The 23,373-nt window shown below is 34.0% G+C and overlaps 1 protein-coding gene across 7 annotated transcripts in view; it reads right to left on the bottom strand.

The window, feature by feature from the left end:
- The window catches only part of EPS15 (epidermal growth factor receptor pathway substrate 15), a 103,928-nt gene that overhangs the window by 56,332 nt on the left and 24,223 nt on the right, over nucleotides 1–23,373 (bottom strand). For 4 of the 7 annotated variants that reach the window (XM_081057043.1, XM_081057045.1, XM_081057049.1 and 1 more), the window contains 10 exons: nucleotides 22,033–22,122; nucleotides 21,082–21,129; nucleotides 18,021–18,116; nucleotides 16,255–16,320; nucleotides 14,991–15,116; nucleotides 12,574–12,633; nucleotides 9,883–9,972; nucleotides 8,691–8,836; nucleotides 6,845–7,001; nucleotides 2,396–2,481 (listed from right to left, as the gene is read on the bottom strand). In XM_081057043.1, the coding sequence (XP_080913169.1) occupies nucleotides 2,396–2,481; nucleotides 6,845–7,001; nucleotides 8,691–8,836; nucleotides 9,883–9,972; nucleotides 12,574–12,633; nucleotides 14,991–15,116; nucleotides 16,255–16,320; nucleotides 18,021–18,116; nucleotides 21,082–21,129; nucleotides 22,033–22,122 (965 nt within the window). Of the gene's footprint in view, nucleotides 1–2,395; nucleotides 2,482–6,844; nucleotides 7,002–8,690; nucleotides 8,837–9,771; nucleotides 9,973–12,573; nucleotides 12,634–14,990; nucleotides 15,117–16,254; nucleotides 16,321–18,020; nucleotides 18,117–21,081; nucleotides 21,130–22,032; nucleotides 22,123–23,373 lie in introns of all 7 variants that reach the window. The other 3 variants (XM_081057046.1, XM_081057047.1, XM_081057044.1) reach the window with 1 other exon arrangement.

Genomic DNA, 23,373 nt, shown 5'->3' with positions numbered 1-23,373 from the left:
TGAAACTGAAATAGTAGATTAGAGCACTATGCAGAACACTGAGAGTACAAGAGGAAACACTTGAGTGTCATACAGTGTCTGCTCTCAAGAAATGTTAGTGTCCTATTGGGAGATGATTCTTCTTCACTGTGGGAGATGGCTAACACAGAAGGATGGTCAAGATGCCGAGGGAACACCACAAAAAAAGAGCCTTTACACCATGCTCAGAAAAGTGAACCGGATCCAGCTGGGAATGGGGAGTCATTAAGGGATGTGAGTTGTATTTTATACATCAGTTGGAAGTAGAATGGTTGAAAGACTCAGAGCAGAATGTCAATTAGGAAGTTATAGCAGTGATCCAGATAAGAGATAAAGGCTAAAAGTAAGACAGAAACAGTAGAACAAAAAGGACAGATTTCAACAATACTGAGCCAATTATTTTTTATCTATTATATAAGCTAAGCACTTAGAGATATAAGTGTGAACAATCAAACAGTCCCTCTGCTTGAAAAGTACAGTCTAGTAAGATTTCCAAACAAAATAGACAATTATAATAAAGAATGGTAAATGATACAAGTATAAATATTAAAACTATCTAAGATATGCTCTAACATAAGATTTGACAGGTATGGGGTTGGGAGGTAAAGTAGTCTGAGAAGTCTTCTGCTGCTGGAGGAAATGATGTCTAAGGTGAGATTTAAAGGATGAGGAGGAGTTGATTATGCAAAGGAGATGGGAAGGCAGGAGTTATTTCAAGAAACATTTCAAAGATAGAATAAAGATGGGATAGGAGGAAGAAAAATCTCAGGTTTGTAGCTTGAGTGACTAGATGAATGGTGATGTCACTGAGAAAGGGAAATAAAAGACACAAGTATAGTAGCCAGGGGAAGATTAAGATGAAAACACTAGTAGGCAGTGAAAAATAACAGGTCTTGAGCCTAGGTATTTGACAAGATTATATTACAATCATTACTTTTCCTCCTTTAAGTTAAAAATATCATAATATTTTAATCTGATTGACATAATTAAATCCCCATTACGGCAAAAGTTGAAGGAATCATATAAAAAATTTAAAGAAAAACATGACAAAAAGGCATCCAGCTTCAAGCTCTCAATGTCCTATATTTTAAACCAGAAACAATTTAGTGAACTAAAGATGAAAACAGTGTCTCACTTTGTGATCTATAATAGAGAACATTCTTTACCTAACTATAGAGGTTATAGCTCCATTGATTTTCAATGCTCAAAACAAAATATTATTCTAAGAAACATACTCACTCCTTTCTTCATTATGCTTTCCTGTATTTTCCAAATTTTTATTTCCCCCATGATTGAGGGGGAAAATACAAATCTTTAAAACACCATATTCATTATATACTCATTACAATTCCGTATTATGTATGTGTTTTTTTGCAGGTTTGGTCCCTGGACTAAAATTAAACATCTTCATTGGGACATGTGTCCATTTTTCTCAGATAACAGTACAATAAAAGCCACAAATTCTGTTTAAATTCCTTTTTCCTGTTTTATAGTTATACACATCAAATCCTGATATATTAATAAGATTTAAAGGCTAAAGAGTAGTACTACTGCACAGAAAAAATTGTTACTCACAATAACAAAATTTGAGGTTTATAATGAAATATCTTGAAGATTTGATGATAGTAACCTAACACAACCATTTTACAAGAGAGAATTTTAACAACCATAATTTTAGCACGGGTAGATGAGTCTCATTATGACATTACTGGAGTTCACAGATGATGGAAGTATGCCTACTGTAGATATCGCCTAAATAAAAGCCTAGGGAAAATATTTTTACAAATGTCAAATCGTGTATAAATGTACCACACATTTATAAAATGTGACTACAACGTTTGTGTGAGGATCAAATGAGACAACAGTTATAAAAGCTCTTGGCACCGTCTCTGCATTTAATTGTCCCTCCATAAAATGTAAGCTATTCTTATAATTAACTTCTTCAACAGAATATGCTCTTAAATGACAATGTTTTCCTAATACATCATTCAAATATCTGAAGTTAGAGGAAAACTACATTTCATTAATTCCAAGATATACATTTTTCTGAAATGTCTGAAATCAAATAGTATCTTATAGTTGATGACAAGCCATTGTTTATTTGGCAGTGATTTTTGTTTTTTTCAGTGGTACATAAGAAAATAGTGCACCCTGCAATTAAAGGTTGCCTTAGATTTGATGAAATAAGGTACACTCATTTCCAATTGAAAAACCAGGGAATTTAACCAAAGTAGCACTTACCAAGACACAAGAAGGGGGAGAGAGAAAGAGACAGAGACAGAGACACACAAAGAGAGAGAGAGACACACACAGAGAGAGAGAGAGAGAATAAATACGTGTGAATTTATATAGTCAGCTATAATTTTACTTTACGTACCTCTGCAGGTCAACTATTTCATTGTTAAGGGTATCTAGCTCCTTAATAGCAGAGAAATCTGCAACAGGACTTGATCCTACGATGTTCTAAAAACAAAAAGTTCACAATTATACATACATGGAAAAGCATTAAAAATGTTTAAAAGAACTACATGGATAGAGTATTACATATTTTATGGTATTATTAACACTTCTAATTCAATTAAAAAAACTGTATCTAGTACAACTTTAAACACACACACACACAGTTATATACTAAGACATTATCCCTTAAATTCTCTAAGAGCTATTCTATAATATGTACCACCACTTCCGATCCCAATGTCTTTCTCACTTGATCCTAGCCTGTCCAGAACCTGGTAGAAAGGGAGATATCAGATTTATAAACTAATTACTTCACTGAAGTATAAATTTCTTGTGAAGATGGATGGTGATTTATTTATATTTGTATCAACTGGCACAGAGTAAGTATACAAATTTTTACTGAATCTTAGAATTATAGTGGTGGTTGATTTTATTCAATTCAACAAATATTTACTTTTGTTAAATACTTTTGATGTCTACTGTATTTAAGGTAAAACCAACTGCTCAGGCATGTTCCATAGTAAATAGTAATATCACCATATATGAAACTATCTTCATATATGACATGTTCTACATATGGTTCTCTTTCAATAATGAAGGCGTCGAAACTGGTCTCTGAATGGTACTTGCAGTTAGAAATCTAGCTGGATTTATTTTGGGCTCTGCTAGTTTGCTAGCTGTATGACCTTCACTGTAAAATAGAGAAATAATCTCTGCCCTATCCACTTTAAAAACGAAATGAAATAAAAATGTATGTGAAGTCACTCTATAAACTTTATGGTATTTTATAAATGTAAGCTCTTCTTATAATTAACTTCCTCAACAGTATATATTCTTAAAAGATGGATGGCCTCCCAATGAGTTGCTTCCACCTTGGTTCGATTTCCTTTGTGAACCATTGTTGATGCCTTATATAGCTGGCTGAAGTCAGGGCAAAAAGATAACTAACTGCTCCTTCAAACAGTTGAACCATACCCAGTGCTACAACCAGATTAATAAACAACAGAACAATCACCATTAGGAAATGCTAAAACTGATGCCTGAACATGTAAAACTAAGATACACTGAGGACCCCATTAGCAGAACATAAAACTTAGTATTAACAGTTACGTTGCTGTGAACTTAATGTATGTCACCAACTCACACAACAGAAGAAGAAACCTAAAAGTTCACACTATCCCATCTCCTCACATTTATGATGGTTTACAACTTACTAAGCACTTTCAAATCCATTAGTCAATTCTGAAAACTAATCTGAAAACTTGGTTGGAGGAAGGGCACATATTACTAACCCCATTTTAGAGCTAAAAAAAGATTTAATGACTTGCTTACAGGTAGCAATAGGTACTAGCTAATAGGTAGTTTGATTAGGAGATTTCTGACTCAATTCAAGTGCTATTTCATACTATGCTCTTTGGCACTTGCATATCAAATCATTTATGTAAATGAAACCGTTACCCTAAAAGCCAACTTAATAAATAGGTACAGTAATAAAATTTGGCAAAGAATGCCTTCTATATTTCTTTATGCTCCATTGTGTTATTAGTCTTCATTCTTTGTTTTGTTTTCTTCTGATGATCAATACCAAAACTCGTCTATTCTCAATTAATACCATTCTCGATTTTACATTAATTAAAGATTTGTATCAAATAGACCTCTGTTTTACTGTGCTTTCAATGATACACCTTATCATCCAGGTGTATCATCACAGACCCTTATCATCCTAAATTGTTAGAAATTTTCAAAGTGGATTTCTTTTTGTTTAAAATTATTGTAAGAATTTATTTGAGCCAAAACTGATGACAATGCAGGGAAGCAAGATCTCAAATGCTCCTTAAAGTGGATTTCTGAATGTGACAAATATTCAGTAGCATTTTAACTCTCTCTAAACTCGACTGATGAGCTAATTAAGCCTGGACAGTTTGACAAGTGAACAAAATGAAAAATTAGCACTTGGTCTCACTTCTGTCACCAAGAGTAACTTATATCACCTAAGTGCCACTGAGAAATTTGCTACCAGAGGTGCAAGCATACCAAGAAATTTGTGACTTCCACACTTCTTCTGTCACTGTAACTCAAAAACTGTGACTCACATTTGACAGGCATTCACTATTAAAAGTATCACCAAATAAGAAGAGTGAAACAAACAAGTTTAATCTAAAACAAGTTATAAGGTGATACCATAGATGACTCCAGAAGGAAGATTACTATAGTTGGTGTACAGCTTATGTCACTCAATTGCTAACACAAAAATTAAACTGCCATATTAAAGCAATAAATGACATGCAATGGAAAAAGTTCAGCTAACACTACATCAAGTATAAGAAGGGCATCTGAAGAAAACGTAGCATGTCTCCTCCTTTCAAAATATTTTCTCACCCTATTTTGTGCCTTACACAAAAATTCCACTTTGGTGATTTTAATTGGATCAGAGAGTCTAGGGAAGGCAATTTAAAATGCACCACAAGGACCAAGGGACAGACATGTGACAAAAGCATTCTGTTTAGGTATTTTCTATGCATCAACTTTGCTGCATAAAAAACCTCTAATTTCAAAATGTATTTTGTAAATCAAAAACTATAATGCTAAAAAGGCATAAAGTAAAGCTCTAACCTTGAGAAAGTAGAGTTAAGAAACTGACAGTACAAGAAAGGCGAAAAGCAGAGGCTGCAGATTGGAAAAAACAGTCCAAACTAGAAAAAACACAGAAAGGAAAGCAACATTCAAAAAAGGATTAGTCAAAGCTGCAAAAAAATGCAGTTCTAAAAAAAAGAATTAGATTACAAAGAGAAAAGATTACTTGAAAGACAAAACAAAGGCTAATTTAATTTTTAAGGTTAAAATTTTTGGTTACTAGATTAAGACAACAATGATAAAAATCCCATTTTAATGAATAGTACTGATAATGCGACAAAAAAAGACAAAGATGTCTGTGCTCAAGTGAATGGACTTCAGACAAATCTGTTACATTAAAAACTCTGTAGAGCAAATACAACTTCAAGTGTCTATTAATGTCATAGAGATGTCAATGAACAAACAATTTGCTTCAGAAAGCTTTGTCTTATCTGTAATTTGTGTTGGTGAGAGATTAAGTGGGCATAAAATGAAGGTACCAAGGGGAAAAAGAACAGTCTACATAGATAAAAGAAAGGGTGAAACATGACAGCGTTCCATATTTTAAAGAGATAGAGTTATAGCAGAGGGCATGCGTATAGATTTGTAACCTTTATCTTTCCTTTATTACTTTTAGCGCCTTCTCCACAATTTAGGAAACCCATATTCTACATCACAAGAAATCTCAAAAAATTCACAAAATGCTTCCCCCAAAAAACTCACAAAGCAGATAATCAAATACTTATTTTATTTAAAAATGATAAAAACTCTTATAAGTAACTCTGAACCTGGTGGCTGTAAATTTCCATTTAATTGACTTAGAAAAAAATCCAGTTGTGACTATTATTAGGTTTGTTAAAATGGGATTTTTGAACCTACATGACAAAATTAATGCAAAACCAAAATATTCCATTAGCATTTTAAAGAGCGCTTTCCTCATACCACACATTTGACAACTCCTATTATATATAACTAAAGAATCACCACAGCAATGGTTACTTTATAGGTTACAAGAGATTTAAAGATACAGAGTATGTATTTTTAATAGCAAAGAGTATGCAACTCCTTCTAAAGCTCTATTAAGGCCAAGATATTGTAAATGCACTATATAGAAGGAAGGGTTTCTGTATGAGGAAAGAAAAATCAAGGCACAACATAGCTAAATAATGTAGTTTTGAAAATTCCCACTGCTGGCCAGAAACCAAAAGTATCAAAAACCATTTCTAGCTGTACAGGTATGAAATTTGGTCGTATGTTCAAGAACAGAGAGTCGTTTATATGGTAAAAACCACACAGACTTTTCCTCAACATGATGTTTTCCTTGCTTTTTTTTTTTTAATTTAAAATTGATACCAAGCAATCATAATCTCCGTGATATTGCTTTCAAATTTGTATTATTTTCTGTAAGAGTGAATCATCAAACACAATAATTTAATTCTCGTAGATTTCATTTAAATTTTATACCATATTCATAAAAATTAATCCAAAAATCCAGGAGATGAAAAATAACACCATATTTTTCCAATTTTGAGATTGGAAAATATAGTTGCCATCTGTGTAATGAATGATGGGGTAAATGATCCGCATTGGAGCATATTTATAGTCAACAACTTAAACCACAAACAGTATACTGCTCTGCTCCTAGCCTGATAGATTTTCCTGTCTATTCTTTCTGACCAAATCGACCTGCCATCTGATGTAGCACTTGTTCCTTTCTGTTAATGTATTCAGGTTTTCTTTTCAGTGGTCTTACCTTTTGTAAACTGGCCCTGTCTGACGGTGGGATCATCTCAGGAGTAAGAACATGAGGAGGGTCAATGCCCTTTATTAACTTCTGATTGATTAAGTGAAAAGCCAAGGCAAACTGATCCTTTGAAAGCTTCCCACAGTCCTTTGTGTCACATAATGCCCTGTACAAATAAACAAAATGAACAGTATATAAAATGTCACAATTACCATTCTAAAAATCCAGGGGAAAAGTAATATGATTATGTAGCTTTTTAAGAATGATCAGTTGAATTAAAAAAGAAAGTCATACCAACTTGTGGCTTACACAAAACTCACTGAAATATTAGAAGCAAGAGATCAGCTAAAATGGTTAAAAGAGAGGGGGGGAGAGGGAGGGAGAAAGAGAGAGAGAGAGACAGAGAGAGAGAGAGAGATAGAGAGAGAGAGAGAGAGAGAGAGAGAGAGAGAGAGAGAGAGAGAGAATATGAGAATGTTCGTCCTGACACTGAGCAGGAGCCTTTAATCTGAATTTGTTTTGTACTTTCTTATCAATTTCCAGAACCACTACTGAGTAAGAGTTGTGGTGGGTGAAAGAATCCCAACACTCTCTACTACCAACATTTTCAACATTAAAAGATGTAAGAAAATGAAGCCTTAGTTTCAACAAATTTGGTTCATTACTGGCATTAGAATGATTCTAAAACATGCAAAAATTTCCATGTCAGCTTGCTTCCTGCAATTCATGGAGTAGGAGGATATAAGGATCACCAAGTCAAACCAGAAACAACAGCTGCAAATGGAGATCAAGTGTGAAGAAAAGGCAGCAAATCTGGAAAGCTTTACAACATCACTTGAAGAGAAACAGCAAATGTTTTATTCTACTTGCTTTTTCTTTTTAAGCTTAGCTTTTGCAGTCCTGATCTATTTGATTCGTTGAAAGCCTACATGGCCAGATGAAAAGACTATAGGTTATGGTGTCAAAGAAATCTTGAATTCCAGCTTTTCTATTTATTCTCATTATCTTAGTCAAATTTTAAAACTCTCCAAGCCTTAGTTTCTTTATCTATAAAGTGGAGATAACACCCATCTTGCAAGGTTACCGTGAGAGTTAAAGACAAAGTACATAAAAAGGGTGTGCATAATACCTCGCCCATGACAGCTGCCATTTATTGAGCACAGTGCCTAGCTTAGGCACTCAAGAGTGGTAGCTATTATTAGTTATACATATAATCTTTCCCAGTCTTGGGTTCTTGTTCCTTTTAAAGCAGATCTGCTGTCCTCCTTTGTTCTTTTCTAAGTTTCTCTTTGCAGTTCCGTGGTTCCTCTTCTAATTTTTGCTGCCCCTTGAAAACCTTAAGATAACCCCTGGTATAGACACGTGGATTGGCGGCAGGCACATTATAAAGCATTCTCATATAAGTTATCTCATTTAATGTGAAATTCACTAGAAACACTAAGGTGTGTCTTTTTAAAGGACCAAGTGTGTAATTCCTACGCAAAGGTGTAAAGATACACATATACCCTACAGAATTATACAAGTATGCCTTGAAGACACTGTTTTTTTTTAATAGTATTTAAATTTCAGATTTTGGATTCTCACTTTAAAACTTAAGTTTAATGAACTGATATAAATAGCTGCTGCATTTTAAAATTCTAATAACAATTAACTTACACTGTCAATCTCATAAAACTTCAGGTAATTCATTCTCAAGTTCTCTGTTATCCAGAAGAAATCCTGTTTTAAATTTTCTCTATAAAGAATTATGAAACAAAACCTGTTGTATTTACATATGCCTAAAATGAGAATGCACAAAACTAGATTTGATACAAAACCACATCTGTTTTTTAAATCAATATAAATAAAGTCTTACCAAATATGGGCTAGTAAATTAGAAGATAAACCTGTCTTCAGGAATATTTCACGGACTTCCAATCCAGACACAAATCCATCCATATCTTTATCAGTTTTCAGGAAGATTTCATCATATTTAGCTTTTTCTGCAGGCGATACAACCCACTACGGGGGGGGGGAGGGGAGGAAATTTTATATATATGTATGTATACATTTTCTATATATATTTCTATATATATACACACATACACATATCACACACACACAGATACACTTTCTGCCAAAAAAAAAACAAAACTTTGAAGTGTCACTCTTTCAACCCATGACCATTATCTGTCATAAATTCTGAGCAATTCCCCACTAACTACTAACTACAGCAACAAGGTATCACTTCCATCACACCCCAATCAAAATGCTGTAGTAAAGAGAAAATTACAGAAGAAAAAATATAGGTCAGTTGAGATTATAGTATTAATAGAGGCCCATTAACTCTCTTTCCTTTTAAGTAATGAGTAAATTCAAGCACAATTAACTCTTGATTTATGAATGACCACATTAATATGGGTAACTGGGAGTCTATATAAACAAAATATTCAGAAATTCTCAATCTCCATTTTTATAGTTTTGTCCAGCATTGTTAATTGTAGCCAAAATGGTTGATTTGCGTATCTTGTCATTATTTTCCTTTACTCGACCAGACAAGAAGCAGGCTGGAGGAAAAAAAGGCCTTGGACAACCCAAAATCGGATCATTTGAACCCAAAGAATCAAGAGTTAACAAGAAATTAAACAAAAAAAAAACTCCTATTAACTATGCCAGGCAAGCATGCCAGATTAGCATGGAGCATCTTCTACCCTCAACTTTAATTCAAGGACGATCAAGGCAAAGCCAATGAAATGTCCATATGACCTAACTAAATCCAAATGCAGGAGAAGGATTCTCTGTTTTCTCTGGGTAATCACTTTATGCAGGTTCAACCAGAGGGAGCTCTAAAGCTTTAATCCCTTTGATTGCTTCTTCTGTCTTCATCAAGCAATCAACTGTTAAATGCCATGCACTTTGTTAAAAAAAACAGTCCTTTAACACTGAAAAATCTATACCTGTCTTAATGATGCTTTGGTAGGTAAAATTCCTACCGGTGGTAAGGAGTGGTAAGATTCCTTGGCTGGCGATAAAGTGGGGAGCAACCACACAGAGCCTGATATACTGACCGTTTTCCTCTTGGAAGGTGGCACCAAGGCTGGAGGCAAGGACATTGGCACGGGTTCTTTCTCCAATGCGCAGTATACCAAAAACATGGCCTTCAAAATAGATGAGCCAGGGTCATATATATTGAAAGCATTTAACAACATCCACCCATTCAACTGATTATTATTCAACAATAAAGCATCTTCAAGCTGTCTCAAATCCCCTTTTTAAGAAGGGAAAAAGGAAAAGAGGAGGAAAAGAGGGAGAGAAGGAAGGACGAAGAAAAGGAAATAAACCAAAGTTAAACAACTTTTAGAAAAATAAACTGAGTAGCAAAAACACACTCTTCAACTAAAGTTCTTGCAATGTCAAAAGCAAACAACCTTGAGAAAAAACAAATTTTGAAAAGAAAAGAGCTAATCAACCTAATATATAAAGGTTAGAGTTCCTAGAAATTAACAGAAGAAAAAACAAAATCCAATAGGAAAATGGGAGAAGAGCAAAAACAGATTTTATAGGAAAAATAAATACTACAAATGGCCTATCCTTTAACATACAAAAATATGCTCACTTGCACTCACAAGAAAACTGCAAGTAAAAACTATATTAAAATACATTTCCCCCCTAATTGGCAAAAATCCAATGTTTCATAATGTATTTTGTGAGCTAGACGGAGCAAATACGTACTTTCATACTCTGCTAGAGGGAGCTCAAACCGGTACTAAGTCTATCAAAGGCAAATTGGCAACATCTACCAAATTTGTTGATTTCCCCTTTGGCTCAGCTATGCCACATCTGGAAATCTATCCTCAGACTTACCTGCCTACACAGGAATCACTGTATGAAAAAGGTAATTAATTACAGAATTGCTTATATTAGCACCCAAGTGCTCATGAACAGAAGACTGGTTAAAAAATTATGGTACACTCATACAAGGAAATACTATGAAACAAAACCAAAAAGAGAGAGAGAGAGAGAGAGAGAGAGAGAGAGAGAGAGAGAAACATTTGTATCTTAACTGTCATGGTTCCTTCACAGGTATACAAAATTGTCAAAAGTCATCAAATTATATATTTAAATTGAGTGCAGTTCATTGTATATAATGCAGTCCTCAATAAATCTGACCAAGGAAAAAAAAAGAATCACGGAGCTCTCTATATGAAAAGATATCCAAAATATACTGTTAAACATGAAAAAAGTGTTGAACAGTGTGTATACTGTGTTATCTGCTGTGGTAAGGGGGTAATAATTATTTATATTTGTTTATATTTACATTAAGAAATTCTAGAAGGATAAACAAAAAACTATAGACTGTCCCAGGATATCCTTTGCATTCTGAATCCAAGGTACCTTCAAGACTTTTAAGAGATGAAAATTTTCCACGACTATTTTCAAGCATATGAAATTACTCAAAGCAACTTGGAACCTCCACAAAGACTCCAACAACAACTGAGAGGAAGCTTGAATATTCTTAATTGTTTTCTTCCATAAGAATGACAATTCTCCCTAAAAAGAAGTTTGCTTCTAATTCTAAGTTTTTTGGGGCTTTCAAATCCATATTTATTAGACACCTAATATAACAGTGATCCATGATTTCTGTGATTACTAATATCATTTTACAAATGAAGAAACTGAGGCTAAGAGATGCCAAGTTAACTTGTCTGATATGTTTTTAAGGAGTGATAGAGTAAGGTTCAAATCACGATCTTCTGACTACAAAGCTGTTTTTTCAAGATTATCAGCTTTATTAGGAGCACACATGTAATTTTAAAATACCATGCTCTCGTCTACAAACAATAAAACCAACCTTTAACCTTTTTACAATTGGTACCCAAATTGTAGCAGGCATCAGAATTACCTGGACAGCTTGATAAAGCACAGATTTCTGGGCCCTGCTTCCCCAGAGTTCTAGAATCCGTAAGTCTGGAGTTGGGCCGACATATCTGCATTTCTAAGTTCCCAGGTGATGCTGATGCTTTTTGTCCTGGGACCACATTTAACTATTTGACCCAAACCAAGAATTTTCCTCAAGAAAGAGATTAAAAGAATAATGCAAATAAATCTGTGGCAATAAGTTTGAAAGTCAAAAAATGTATAATCCCTTAGCAAAATAGACAAAATTTGAATAGACTAATTTCCAAATAAGAGATTAAAGGGGGGATTAGAGATTTACCATTAATAATTTCACAGCAGAATTTTATCCGACCTTTAAGGAAGAGATGAATACAACTCTATTTGGAATTAACTATCAATTTACTAAGGATAACATGTCTTCAGAAAAGATGTCAAAACTCTCTGCCTACATAAATGAGGTGAAACTAAAGTGTTATTTGTAGTCTCCTTTAATGAAATAAATGTGAAAATTTAGTGGTATATTTGAAGTAAAATTATTCCATAGCAGAAGCAGGGACTGAGGTGCCTGATCAAGCTGGGATACAAAAGACAATACTACTCAGCATCTTTACAGTGTATTATCCAAAGCATATATTCATATGTACCTTAAAGTTGAATAAAATGAAGATGGCAAAAACGTACATTGCCTATTATCCATTTGTTTAAAAATGTTTATTGATTAGCTACAAATTCTAAGTAAAAATATTCATACCAACAATCTTGAGGGAATATAGTTTTCCTCAAAGGATGGACCAAAAGGGTAAATTTTCCTTGAGAAACCATTACAATGTTGAAGATTTTAAGAGCATTAGGCTACTTACAACTGCAAACTCATCTCTGTCAAGCATTCCATCGTGGTCAATATCACTCAACTCCCAAACCTTAAAAAGATTTCAGAAAGATTGATGTTCTTTCATTTCATGTGCTACATGTATACACCAAATACACACATGGGGGTAAAGTTTCACCTAAACATTATAATATCTATTTCTCTGAGAAATTCCAAGTATGCTGATCATTTTAGTGTATCACTATTATATCATACGCCCTGCTAACATTACTGTAAAAAGAATAATTCTTAATACCAAGTATGTTTTAAAATAGAAATTCCTTTACAAACTTTTCAAATTTTTAAAAAATATTTTCTTCCTCTCAAGTAAGAAAATAGTTATACGGGGGCAGCCGGTTAGCGCAGGTGGTTAGAGCGTGTTGCTCCTAACAACAAGGTTGCCGGTTCGATCCCCACATGGACCACTGTGAGCTGCGCCCTCCACAACTACACTGAAATAACTACTTGACTTGGAGCTGATGGGTCCTGGAAAAACACACTTAAATAAATAAAAGTTTTTTTTAAAAAAGATTAATTCTTTAGACAATACTTTAGACAACTACAATGCTCTTTACAAACATCATCTCAATTAATTCATGCAACAACTCCATGTGGTACTTATCAATCCTGTTTTACACATGAGGCTCCTACAGGACTTATCTAGGATCATGCAACAATTATTGAGCAACAGAATCAAGTTTTCAATGTGAAGACTTCCAATTAAGTCCCTTATTGTTTTCCCTACACTATAGAATCTCTAATCAACTAAAAGAAATACTGTATTGAAATACTGCAGTGATGCAGAAATACTATACAGAAATACTGTAAAGAAATACTGCAATGAATACTGTATTCTGAATCATTAACCAGCTAATGCGCAGGGCTTACCAAGAAAAAATAAAATCTAAAAGGCCCTGATAGACTTGATCTAAATCTAGAGTCAATTCCATAGCTTTAGACCAGCTATACTACTATGTTAAATCCTTAAAAAGAAGATAGTTCAGTCATCTGACAAAATCTTACTTGGGGCTGGAATCAAAAGTGTGCTGGTGAGAGACAGGAGTGGAGATAAGCAAGTGCCTGGCCATTCGATGCCTTGACACAAGTTTGGACTTTACCCTAAATGCAATGGGAAGCTACTAAGAGGGTTAGTTTTACGTAAAAAAAATAAGGATTATTTTTATATTTTAGAAATCTGACACTGACCACACTGTAGAGAAATGATTAGTGGGAAACAATACTAGAAAATTGGCTTTTAAATTACTATTTTTTGAGCACCTAATCTCCACAACACTGATTCAGCGCTACTACCGCTGGTGGTGTGGGGGTGGCTGACATTCGCAGGGCAGCTAGCCTTCAAGTAGATGTATCACGCACTATGTTAAGTATTTTACACATGGTGTCACGTTTATCCCTACAACACAACCCAATACACTGGGAATCACACTAATTTTAAAGATTAGAAAACTGAGACATGGTTTTCTAATTATTTGCCCAGGGTCACAAAGCTAAGAAGTGGGGCAGCCAGCATTTGATCTGCTACATAGTATTTGACTATACTACATAGTCTGATTAAAGAAAGAGCTGGAGGTTTATTGAGAGTAGATAAAGTTTGAAATACGAACAGTAGTAGGCAGAAATCACCATGGAAACAGCACAAGAGTAGATGGCAGTAAGGAAAGCCCACCTGAAATTGGTGATCATGAAATTCTGATAACAATCTTTGTAAGACTTTCTCAGTAGTGCATATGCAACCACAGAGAAGATAGGCAATTAACTTCATTTTAGTTGGATTATCACCAGGCAGGAGAGAAGTTAGAAAACATGGTAAACGGTGCTAAGGATACCAACATGATAGTGTAGACCACAAGACCCAAGTTGGATGAAGAAAAAAGTAAATTCAAAACACGGGGAAAGTTAAGGAGTCTGATACTTAAAGGTCTTAATGAAGTCAAAGAATTAATCTTGCAAGTATCTAGGAAAGAGATCTAGAAAGACAGGAAGTTCTATTTAGAGAGCAGAATTTATGATTTCAAAGAAACTATTCCTTATGACAAGGCCCCATGATACAGCCATAAAGGAGGTGACAGGTGTAAAATACTGATGGTCTCTGGAAATTAAGTCAAGGAATTGGAAGATCAGAGGATATAGCACAAAGAAAAATAGGACCTATTTAAGGGGCTTATAGATACAGCTAAATTCAAATACTCATATTTTAGAGGGAATAACCAAATAAAGAAATAAATTGGCAGCGATTTTATATATATAAAGTCAGAGCACCCAAAAAAATCTGTAATAATACAACTTCAAAATACGATCTGTACATTTTTTTAACAAGCTGTAAATGCTCCTGGTAGATAAAAAATTAAAATACATAAAAATCACACTTAGAATTTAATAGTATCTTACTCTTCCAAGGATGTCCACAGGTAACTTAGAGTTGAGCAACACTGGTTTCACTTTATCACCAGACAGAAATCCATTTACTGGACTTAAACTATCAAAAATTGCATCATATTTGACCTTATCTTCAGACTATAATATAAAAAAGATCACAAGTTAAAATAATAGTGAAAAGGATTTAACTGCAGTTATAAAAATCAAGCCCTCAAAGAACAAAGAATTTTTTTAAAAATCACATTTAAAAAAACATTTTTCACTTTTATCAAAACATAGTAAACAATAATTGAAGCTACTCCACTCAAGAGTTCAGTATCCCCTCCATTCCTTTTGTAGCTGGAACACTATCTTTGCATTTCTACTGTTAGGTTAGAATCAAAAGATTTCAGTGATAGAAGGGCTTTGAGAAGAGTACCTAGTCCAACCCTCTCACTTAAACAGATCCATAGCAAGGGAGTAACTGTTATATAAGGACACAGATAATTAGTGACATTCTATGACTTTCTAAACATGGTGTTAGTAACATTTCAAGCTCAAACAAATTTTAAAAAGAAAATCACTACCATAGGAATAAACATCAAGTTTCTCCCATTTTTCCCAGAGCAAGATTTCTTTTTCTTATCAATAAAATAGAATTTTTTAAAATCCTGGAAAGTTACTTGTATAACATAAAAAAAATTATCGTTCATAATTTGTCCAGTCAAGACCAATCCCTCTACTTTTTAAAATTAATTATGAGCACACAAGCACAGACATACAACCAAAACTAGCTTTCTGACAAAACCACACATTTATTAAAGATCATTTGATTTGCTATATTCTATTTTTACATTATAATTTTAAAAATCAGATAAGATAGCGACAACTAGTGTGATGTCTCCAAATAACTAGAAAGCAAAATACCCATTTCAGAAAAAAATTTCATTAAGAATTTTTGTTTTAGAGCCATAAAAAGAATGTCTATTTAAAGAGTTTTCAAGAAATAATACAAGTGGGGTAAACTGCTGACTCATCAAATACTTTAGTTAATACAGGATTCTGACATTACCATTTTCAGTTTACACTATAACCGAAATGAAATTAAGCCAATATTAATTGTCACAAAATGACTGACAAATTGTAAGATCCCTCCAAAAATGTCTAGTCCCAGTATTTCCCCAACAGTGAAAAACGAAAGTCTAATGAAGATTACAATATATCTTGGAAGTAGGGAGAGAGGATTATGTGGAAGCAAAGTAGAAGTAAGGAGCAAATAGTTACAAATTTTACTTACTTTTACTGCCCATGGAAGCTCAGTTGCAGAGGTTCCACTGACTAACAAGGGATTACTGGTATCATGCTAAAAAGGAAAATATAGGACAGGACATCAAGGGTTGAAATCCTCGTATCAATAAACAATGAAGGAAAAGTGGTCTTCGGATTTAAATACATTCATACAAAATGCTGGATCCCAGTGAACATAGGACACTATTTTACATTAATTCTATTAGACCTTCATCTAAGTACAACTGAAACAAAAATTGAGTTTGCTGAGTTAGCTGCACAAATGATTGTGAAGCACTAAAACATATAAGTATTCTAGAAGAAACCTATTACAACTGAGATAAAGATACCTGAATGTAACAAAAATATTTATGGCCCTGTTAACTGATGACTTTTCCTAACACTATTAAGAAAAGCAGACTGGGACAAGAACTGAACTTAAGAGTTCTAAGTTACAAGTTCCTAAATCTATCAATAGCACGCCTAAGTAATCCTGTTTATCTACTTGTAGAGACAGAAGAATTTGAAAAAATTTTATAATAATATAGTTAGGCAACAAATCCCCATATTAACCTTCTGACTCCATGATTCCATACCTAAACTTAGAAGTGCAGAAAATCCTCCAAACTGAAATTAAATTCATAATATTCAGACCAAATACTTTTAAAATATTGAATTTAAAGTAGCCATCTTGAAAAAACATAAATCAGAATCCATACTCATATCTTATATCAGGACTAACATAAATGTGAAAAAGGGCCAGGAAAAATTTTTAGTCCCAATAATTCATTTACATAAAAAAACTTCTTTATGAAAAAAGAACCACCAAGTCAAAAGTCAAATGACAAAATGGGAAAAAAATATTTGCAATGCATATAGACAAAGAGCTGTTTTCTAAATATATAAAGAGCCTCTAGAATTCAATAAGAAAAAGACCAAAACCCAAGAAAAGTAAGCAAAGGCCATAAACAGAAATTTTACATAAAGGAAATGTAAATGGATCATAAGCATGAGAAAAACTGTTCAACCTCATTCCATAAAACCAAAAGGATAAATAAAACTACACTTACATTCCATTTGTCACCTATCAAAACTGACAAGGACCCAAAGTTTGACAATGGTATGTTAGCAAAAATGCACTCAACCAATTGCTGGTGGGAGTGTGAACTAGTACGACCACTCTGGAAGACATGTTGCTATTATATGTGAAAATTACAAATGCACAAACTTTTGAAACAGTAATTCCACTTCTGAGAATCTACACATACAAATACTTTTCTGCACATTGAAAATGATATATATTCAAGGTTATTATTCATTGAAGGATTTTTTTTAAATAAAAGATTAGAAACAAGTTAAAAGCCTATCAATAGGAAATTAAATAAATTATGGTAAATAGAAGCAGTGAAATAGTATACAGCTATAAAGAATGAGGAAGCTTTTATGTAATGATACATAAAGATCTCCAAAACATATTAAGTTATTAACATAAGGTACAGAATCAAAAAAAATAATAATAAGGTACAGAATCATGTGTAGAGTATGCTACAGTTAATATAAAATGAGGAAATGGGTATTTATGTTTCTTTAAGTACACATATAATAAGTCTGGAAGGACACAGAAGAAACTAGTTAAACAGTAGTAGCCATTAAGAAAGAAAATAAGGTAGTTGTGTGACAGGAGAATTTTCTTTAATACAGTAATTTTAATTTTTAAATCATGTGTTATCATTTATTTTTAATTAAATAAAATTTAAATTTTAAAGCATTTCTTACAAATCTTGGTGGAGGAACAGCCAAGTTCAAGCTACTCAGTGCAACCTCCAATCCATTCTGGGCACATGCCACAAGACGCAAAGCAACAAAGAATTCCTGAGAAAGAAGAATATGAATAAGAGCATTATCTATCTCCCTATCCATCCATGTACCTATCCATCCATCCATCCATCCATCCATCTATCCACCCATCCATCTACACACATACTTACAATCTGAAATTACAAAACACTTCATAATTTCTCCAAGGTTTTCATGTAGCAACAAATGTAACAGCACATTTGCTTGAAAAATGCTTCAAAACTGAGAAGAGATCTATGTACAAAGATATTCCTAACATTATAAATAGCAAAAAAGCGTTAATATAAATGGAAAGATATTTAAATAAATTGTGATACATACAGATGGTGGAAATTGAACAAAATTAATAAACATGCTTTAGAGAATATTTAATATTAAGAAATGCTTTTTATTATTTAAGTGAGAAAAAAAATCTAAAAGAAGTCCTAGGAGAAAATAATACCTAAATGTTACCAAAAGTCATCTCTGGATGTAATATTGTAAGTTTTGAAACCAGATCAATCATTCAAGTGACTCAATCATTGCAATTCCAGAAAAGCTATAGAGAATAACTAAACAGCATCTAAAATAATTATAAAACTACTTGACTTCAAAATACTTATAAATCTCTCCCAAAGGTCCTTGGATTTTTGGCATTTGAATTCACAGTCCAAAATTTAATAAATAAATGCAAAGTTGCTAAAGCAACTGGTTTTCCACTGCTGTGAATTAAAGTCAGAGGTCTGGGAATAGACGACAAAAGCCTTATTCCAGTTAAAACTTGCAAGTTGTCAATACTCTCTAGTATAGTTGCTGACAGAATCAATCCTTCACTACTTTTCTCAAACCTCCTATTCTCACCTACACGCCTCTTACCCAATTCATAACCTATTCTTAGAAACTTGCACGTTGTCTGCTTTATACAATATCTTGCCTTCACTCATAAATTTCTTGAAAAAATGTTATTTCAAGATCTCTCCTTCTCTTTTGATTCACTCCACAAGTTCCTATGCATTCTGACTTCAACTCCCATCATTAGCTAGACAAACTACTGACTCTATTACCACATATAACATCCCACCTACCAAATACAATAGACTTTAAAAAAAAAAACAAAAACCTCATCCTATTGGTTCTTTTGTCAGGCTGAAAAGTCTGATCCTCCCCTGAAGCTCTCCTCCCCTCCACCAACATGGCTTCATAAAGCCCTCTTAGTTCTCCTCTCACCTTAATTTTCTGCTACTAGAGTCAATGCCTCCTCCAACCTTCAAATGCTGGCATAGTAGAATATATTCTAAGTATTCCAACATTAACCCTCTGTCTCTTCTCATTCTATATGAGATTCAACTCCTCAATTAGGTCCATTCCCACAGTATACATGAGCTCTGAAGTGAAACAGTCCTTCAATAAATTCTAGTTCTACTACTTAAAAGTTGTGAGGCCATAGGCAAGTTAAATAAAACTCTTTCATAAAGGAGGGGTCTACCTACCTTGCAATGTATCATGAGGAACAAAATAAAAACCATACAATAGGAGGCAAGCACCTACTGTATTTTTGGTACATAGAGACTCAATAAGTATTGGTTTCTTTTTTCTTTCTTTCATATGTTAATTAAAAATCTATTTCTCCAATGCAAACATCAAAGTTTAACTACAGACGCATAAATCCAGCCACCTACATGTAACAAAAGACAACTTGAACTCAAGATTCAAAGTCCAGGAATATCAGGGAATAATTGATTAAATGGTAAACTCATGATGATAGGAACCACATCTGTCATGTTCACCTCTGTATTTCCAGAGCCTAGCTCAAAACAGGTATGCAACAAATATTTGCTGACTGAGTGTAGAGCATCCTGGGTGCCCAAAGGAATTTAGCACTCCTATGTCTCCACTGCACCAAAATGGCCCTTCTGCCCAGGCACGCCAATGAGAACTACAATCTAGCCCTGGAATCTTAATTAAGAGACTGGGTGTTCTGAACCTCTTTATCAATTTTTTCCCCATCCCTTTTCTGAGTTTGATCCTGCTTCAGCTATCCCAAAGGGTGGGAATCAGCTTTGAGTAGCAGTGCTCAACCAATGTATCAGCATGCAGCAAGCTCTGAACTCAATCCTATAGAACTCGGAAATCCATCCCCAACAAGCAGGACTTCAATGTACACTAATGGCATCCAACACACGCAACCATTTTCACATGTGTCTGGTCTCAGGTTTGCATCTGGCCTGTAACCCATTTTTAGTGTATATGTCACTGGTAAGACCTAGAGCAGAATACTCAGGTTTGATTAGCCAAGAATTTCCTTTCAAATGTACAAGGCAACACCATCTTAACACTTAACTAATAAAATCCACGTTTATTTATAAACCCTGTACATGTAAGAAATTTAATTGATAAGATACGAAGAGCAAAATCTCTCTGAAAGACTGAAAAAAAAAATTCCATGCTATTGCATGATATGTCCCCCAAAATTCTTATGTAGAAATCCTAACCCCCAAAGATGATGGTATTAGGAGGCAGAGCCTTTGGGAGACACTTAAGCCATCAGGGTGGAGTCCTCATGAATGGGATGCATGTCTTATAAAGAGGCTCCAGAGAGCTCCCTATCACCTTCCACTATGTGCAGATACAAGAAGTCTGCAATTACCTGACCATGTTGGCACCCTCATCTCAGACTTCTAGTCTCTAGAACTATGAGCTATACATTTCTGTTTAGAAGCCACCCGGTCTAATAATGGTATTTTGTTATGGCAGCCTGAACAGACTAAGACACTCTAGGAGAACAATGTCACCAAATTAACACTATCGTTTGAGAATGAGTAACTTTAGTGTCTACTGCTTAGAAATATTTTCATTGTTATGACACTTGCCCTTGCAAACCTTTAATGTTGGTAAATAAAATTTAAAAAAGCAATTCTTAGTTTAAAAATACAAAAAACTGCTGGCTATTTTTTATTCTGAATCACTCAAAAAATTTTTCATATGAATCTCTGAATCTTACTTGTTTGTTCAGGACACCTTTGCCATCTGTGTCAGCTAAATCCCAAATCTGAAATTCAGAAGAAAAAAAAAGTATCAATTTGTATTTTAAACAAAAATGATCTTAAAGATAAATTAAATCCCTGCCATTTTATAACCTCATGCTCTTTGGTAATCAGATTTAAGATTCATAGAATTAAGTAGACAGAAACCTTAAAGATCATTTAGTGCAACCCTAAACATAGATATGAAGGCCCAGTGAAGTTAAGTGACTTACTCAAGAGCATTTAAGGCATCAGAGAAAGAACTGAAACCAGGTTCTAACTTCCAGTCCAATGCCTTTTACATTAACCCAGGTTCAAACTCCAAGTCTAATACTCTTTTTACTAAAACATACTACCTTGATTTTAGATCTTTCATAAAATGAAATTCTTTCTTATGGGCAAGTTGAAATAGTTCATGTTTATTTTTTAATAAAGTTATTAATGATAGTACTTAAGGGTTTTGAATACATATCAACATCATGTATAAGGATTCACCAAGAGAGCAACCAGGAGAGGGACTTTCCACCTCTTGTGCTCTTTCCTAAGCCTCTCATCCCCCACACTATTCACCACATATCAAACACACTTAGAGACAGTTATAATAGAGGAAGTAGGGATAGAGCCAACTCTCTGAGTGGGTGGCAAGGTTCTCAATTTGTACTGCTTCTCCCCACAATACCCAAATGTACTATTACTTCCTCAATTCATCCTACTAAAATATAATTTGTTTTCTAAAAATGTGAAAAACACCTTACTTTTCAAGAGGGTAAATCACTATACCACAAATTCCCTCCATCTCATTACTGTAACTGCTTCTATGACTCAGTTCTAACTTCTAAGCTTCTTGATAGTATGTTTCTGAATTTGCATACAGTTTATCTACACTACTGAATATTCATTATAATCTAGTTATAATGAACAAATACTACCTTCCCAAGTATCAGGTCTGGAAGCCCTGATTTTTTCAGGAAAGCAGCAGCATCAGAAGCCAATACTCTTCCAGTATTGCCCGTATCAACCTGAAAAGATACAAACTGTAAGCTGACAACAAACACAAAGACAAAATTACCATCATTTACCCGCCTTTCTTATTGTGTTTTGGGAACTGGCTTTTTCAAAAGGGAATGGGAATCCTATGACTCAACCAAGGCCGTGAAATATATGGAGAGCCATGTGAGTAGAGTACCACCTAAACAGCATTGGCAATTTACAAAGTGTTTTTCATGACACCCATTATACAAATGAGAGAAGCTCAGAGGAAGTAGAGCAAATTAGTGGAGTCATAACATTAACACATATCTCAGACTCCAAGTTTTCTATAGCTTCCATTTAAATTCCAATAGGAAGAAAAGGAGTAGCACTTCCTGGAGAAATCTTTTGATAAATGAAAATAGCTGCATATGTTATATGTTTTTTCAAACATCTTTAATCATTAACTTCTGCTTTTATACTTACTCTTAGAAACTGCAACTCTTTATTAAAAAAACCAAAGCAGCTCTAAAATCTGCAGTGATTCCACAATAAACTTCAACTTTTTAAAAACTTAAGCTTCTAAAGCACATTAAGGGAAATGAAACATCATTTTAACTGAAGGGGACTTTCCTTTAAGACAGAATGAGGTCACCAAGAACAGAAAAACAGTTCAAAAAAATAACGACTCTTACTTTTGTAAAGATTTCCTAAAGTTCTATTTGTAAAAATCAAAAGTAAATTTTAAAAAGTTATGGGAAAGATAACATGATATTAGGATATTGGTGAGCTAGCTGTTTCTCCAATTTAGTTAAAAGATTATGCTTGATGTAAACATATACAGAGCATTCCAGACAGGCCAATCCTGGCAAAGAAGCACAAGAGAAACCCTTTCTTTCAAGTGCTAGAACACGGGATAAATCAGGCACTCAGCAAAAAAGAAAGAATTGCCCAATCCAAATTTGGAGCAACAAGGAAGTACAAAGGGGTTGGGAAATCTGCCTCTGGAATTCTCCAGACTCCTTTTCTTTCCTCCCTCCCTGAGCAGGGTGGGGGGGGGGGGGGGGAAGAACAGCTACCCCCAACAAAGTCTAAGTATAGAGGCATTCGGGAAACATTAATCAAACTCTTATGAAATATTTATGTACTGTATTCTAATAAAGAATTTTATTATTTTCCATTCTTTTGGTTACTATAATAAACACAGTCATTTAGTCAGTTATCTATAGGCAGTTTCTGTCTAGACTGATGTTTGCCTAAAGGCTCTGCCATAAACTACCAGCTAGAATTGTCAACTATGA

Source organism: Rhinolophus hipposideros, assembly GCF_964194185.1.
Source record: "Rhinolophus hipposideros genome assembly, chromosome: 8".
NCBI lineage: Eukaryota > Metazoa > Chordata > Mammalia > Chiroptera > Rhinolophidae > Rhinolophus > Rhinolophus hipposideros.
This window is presented reverse-complemented; position numbering and strand designations above follow the sequence as displayed.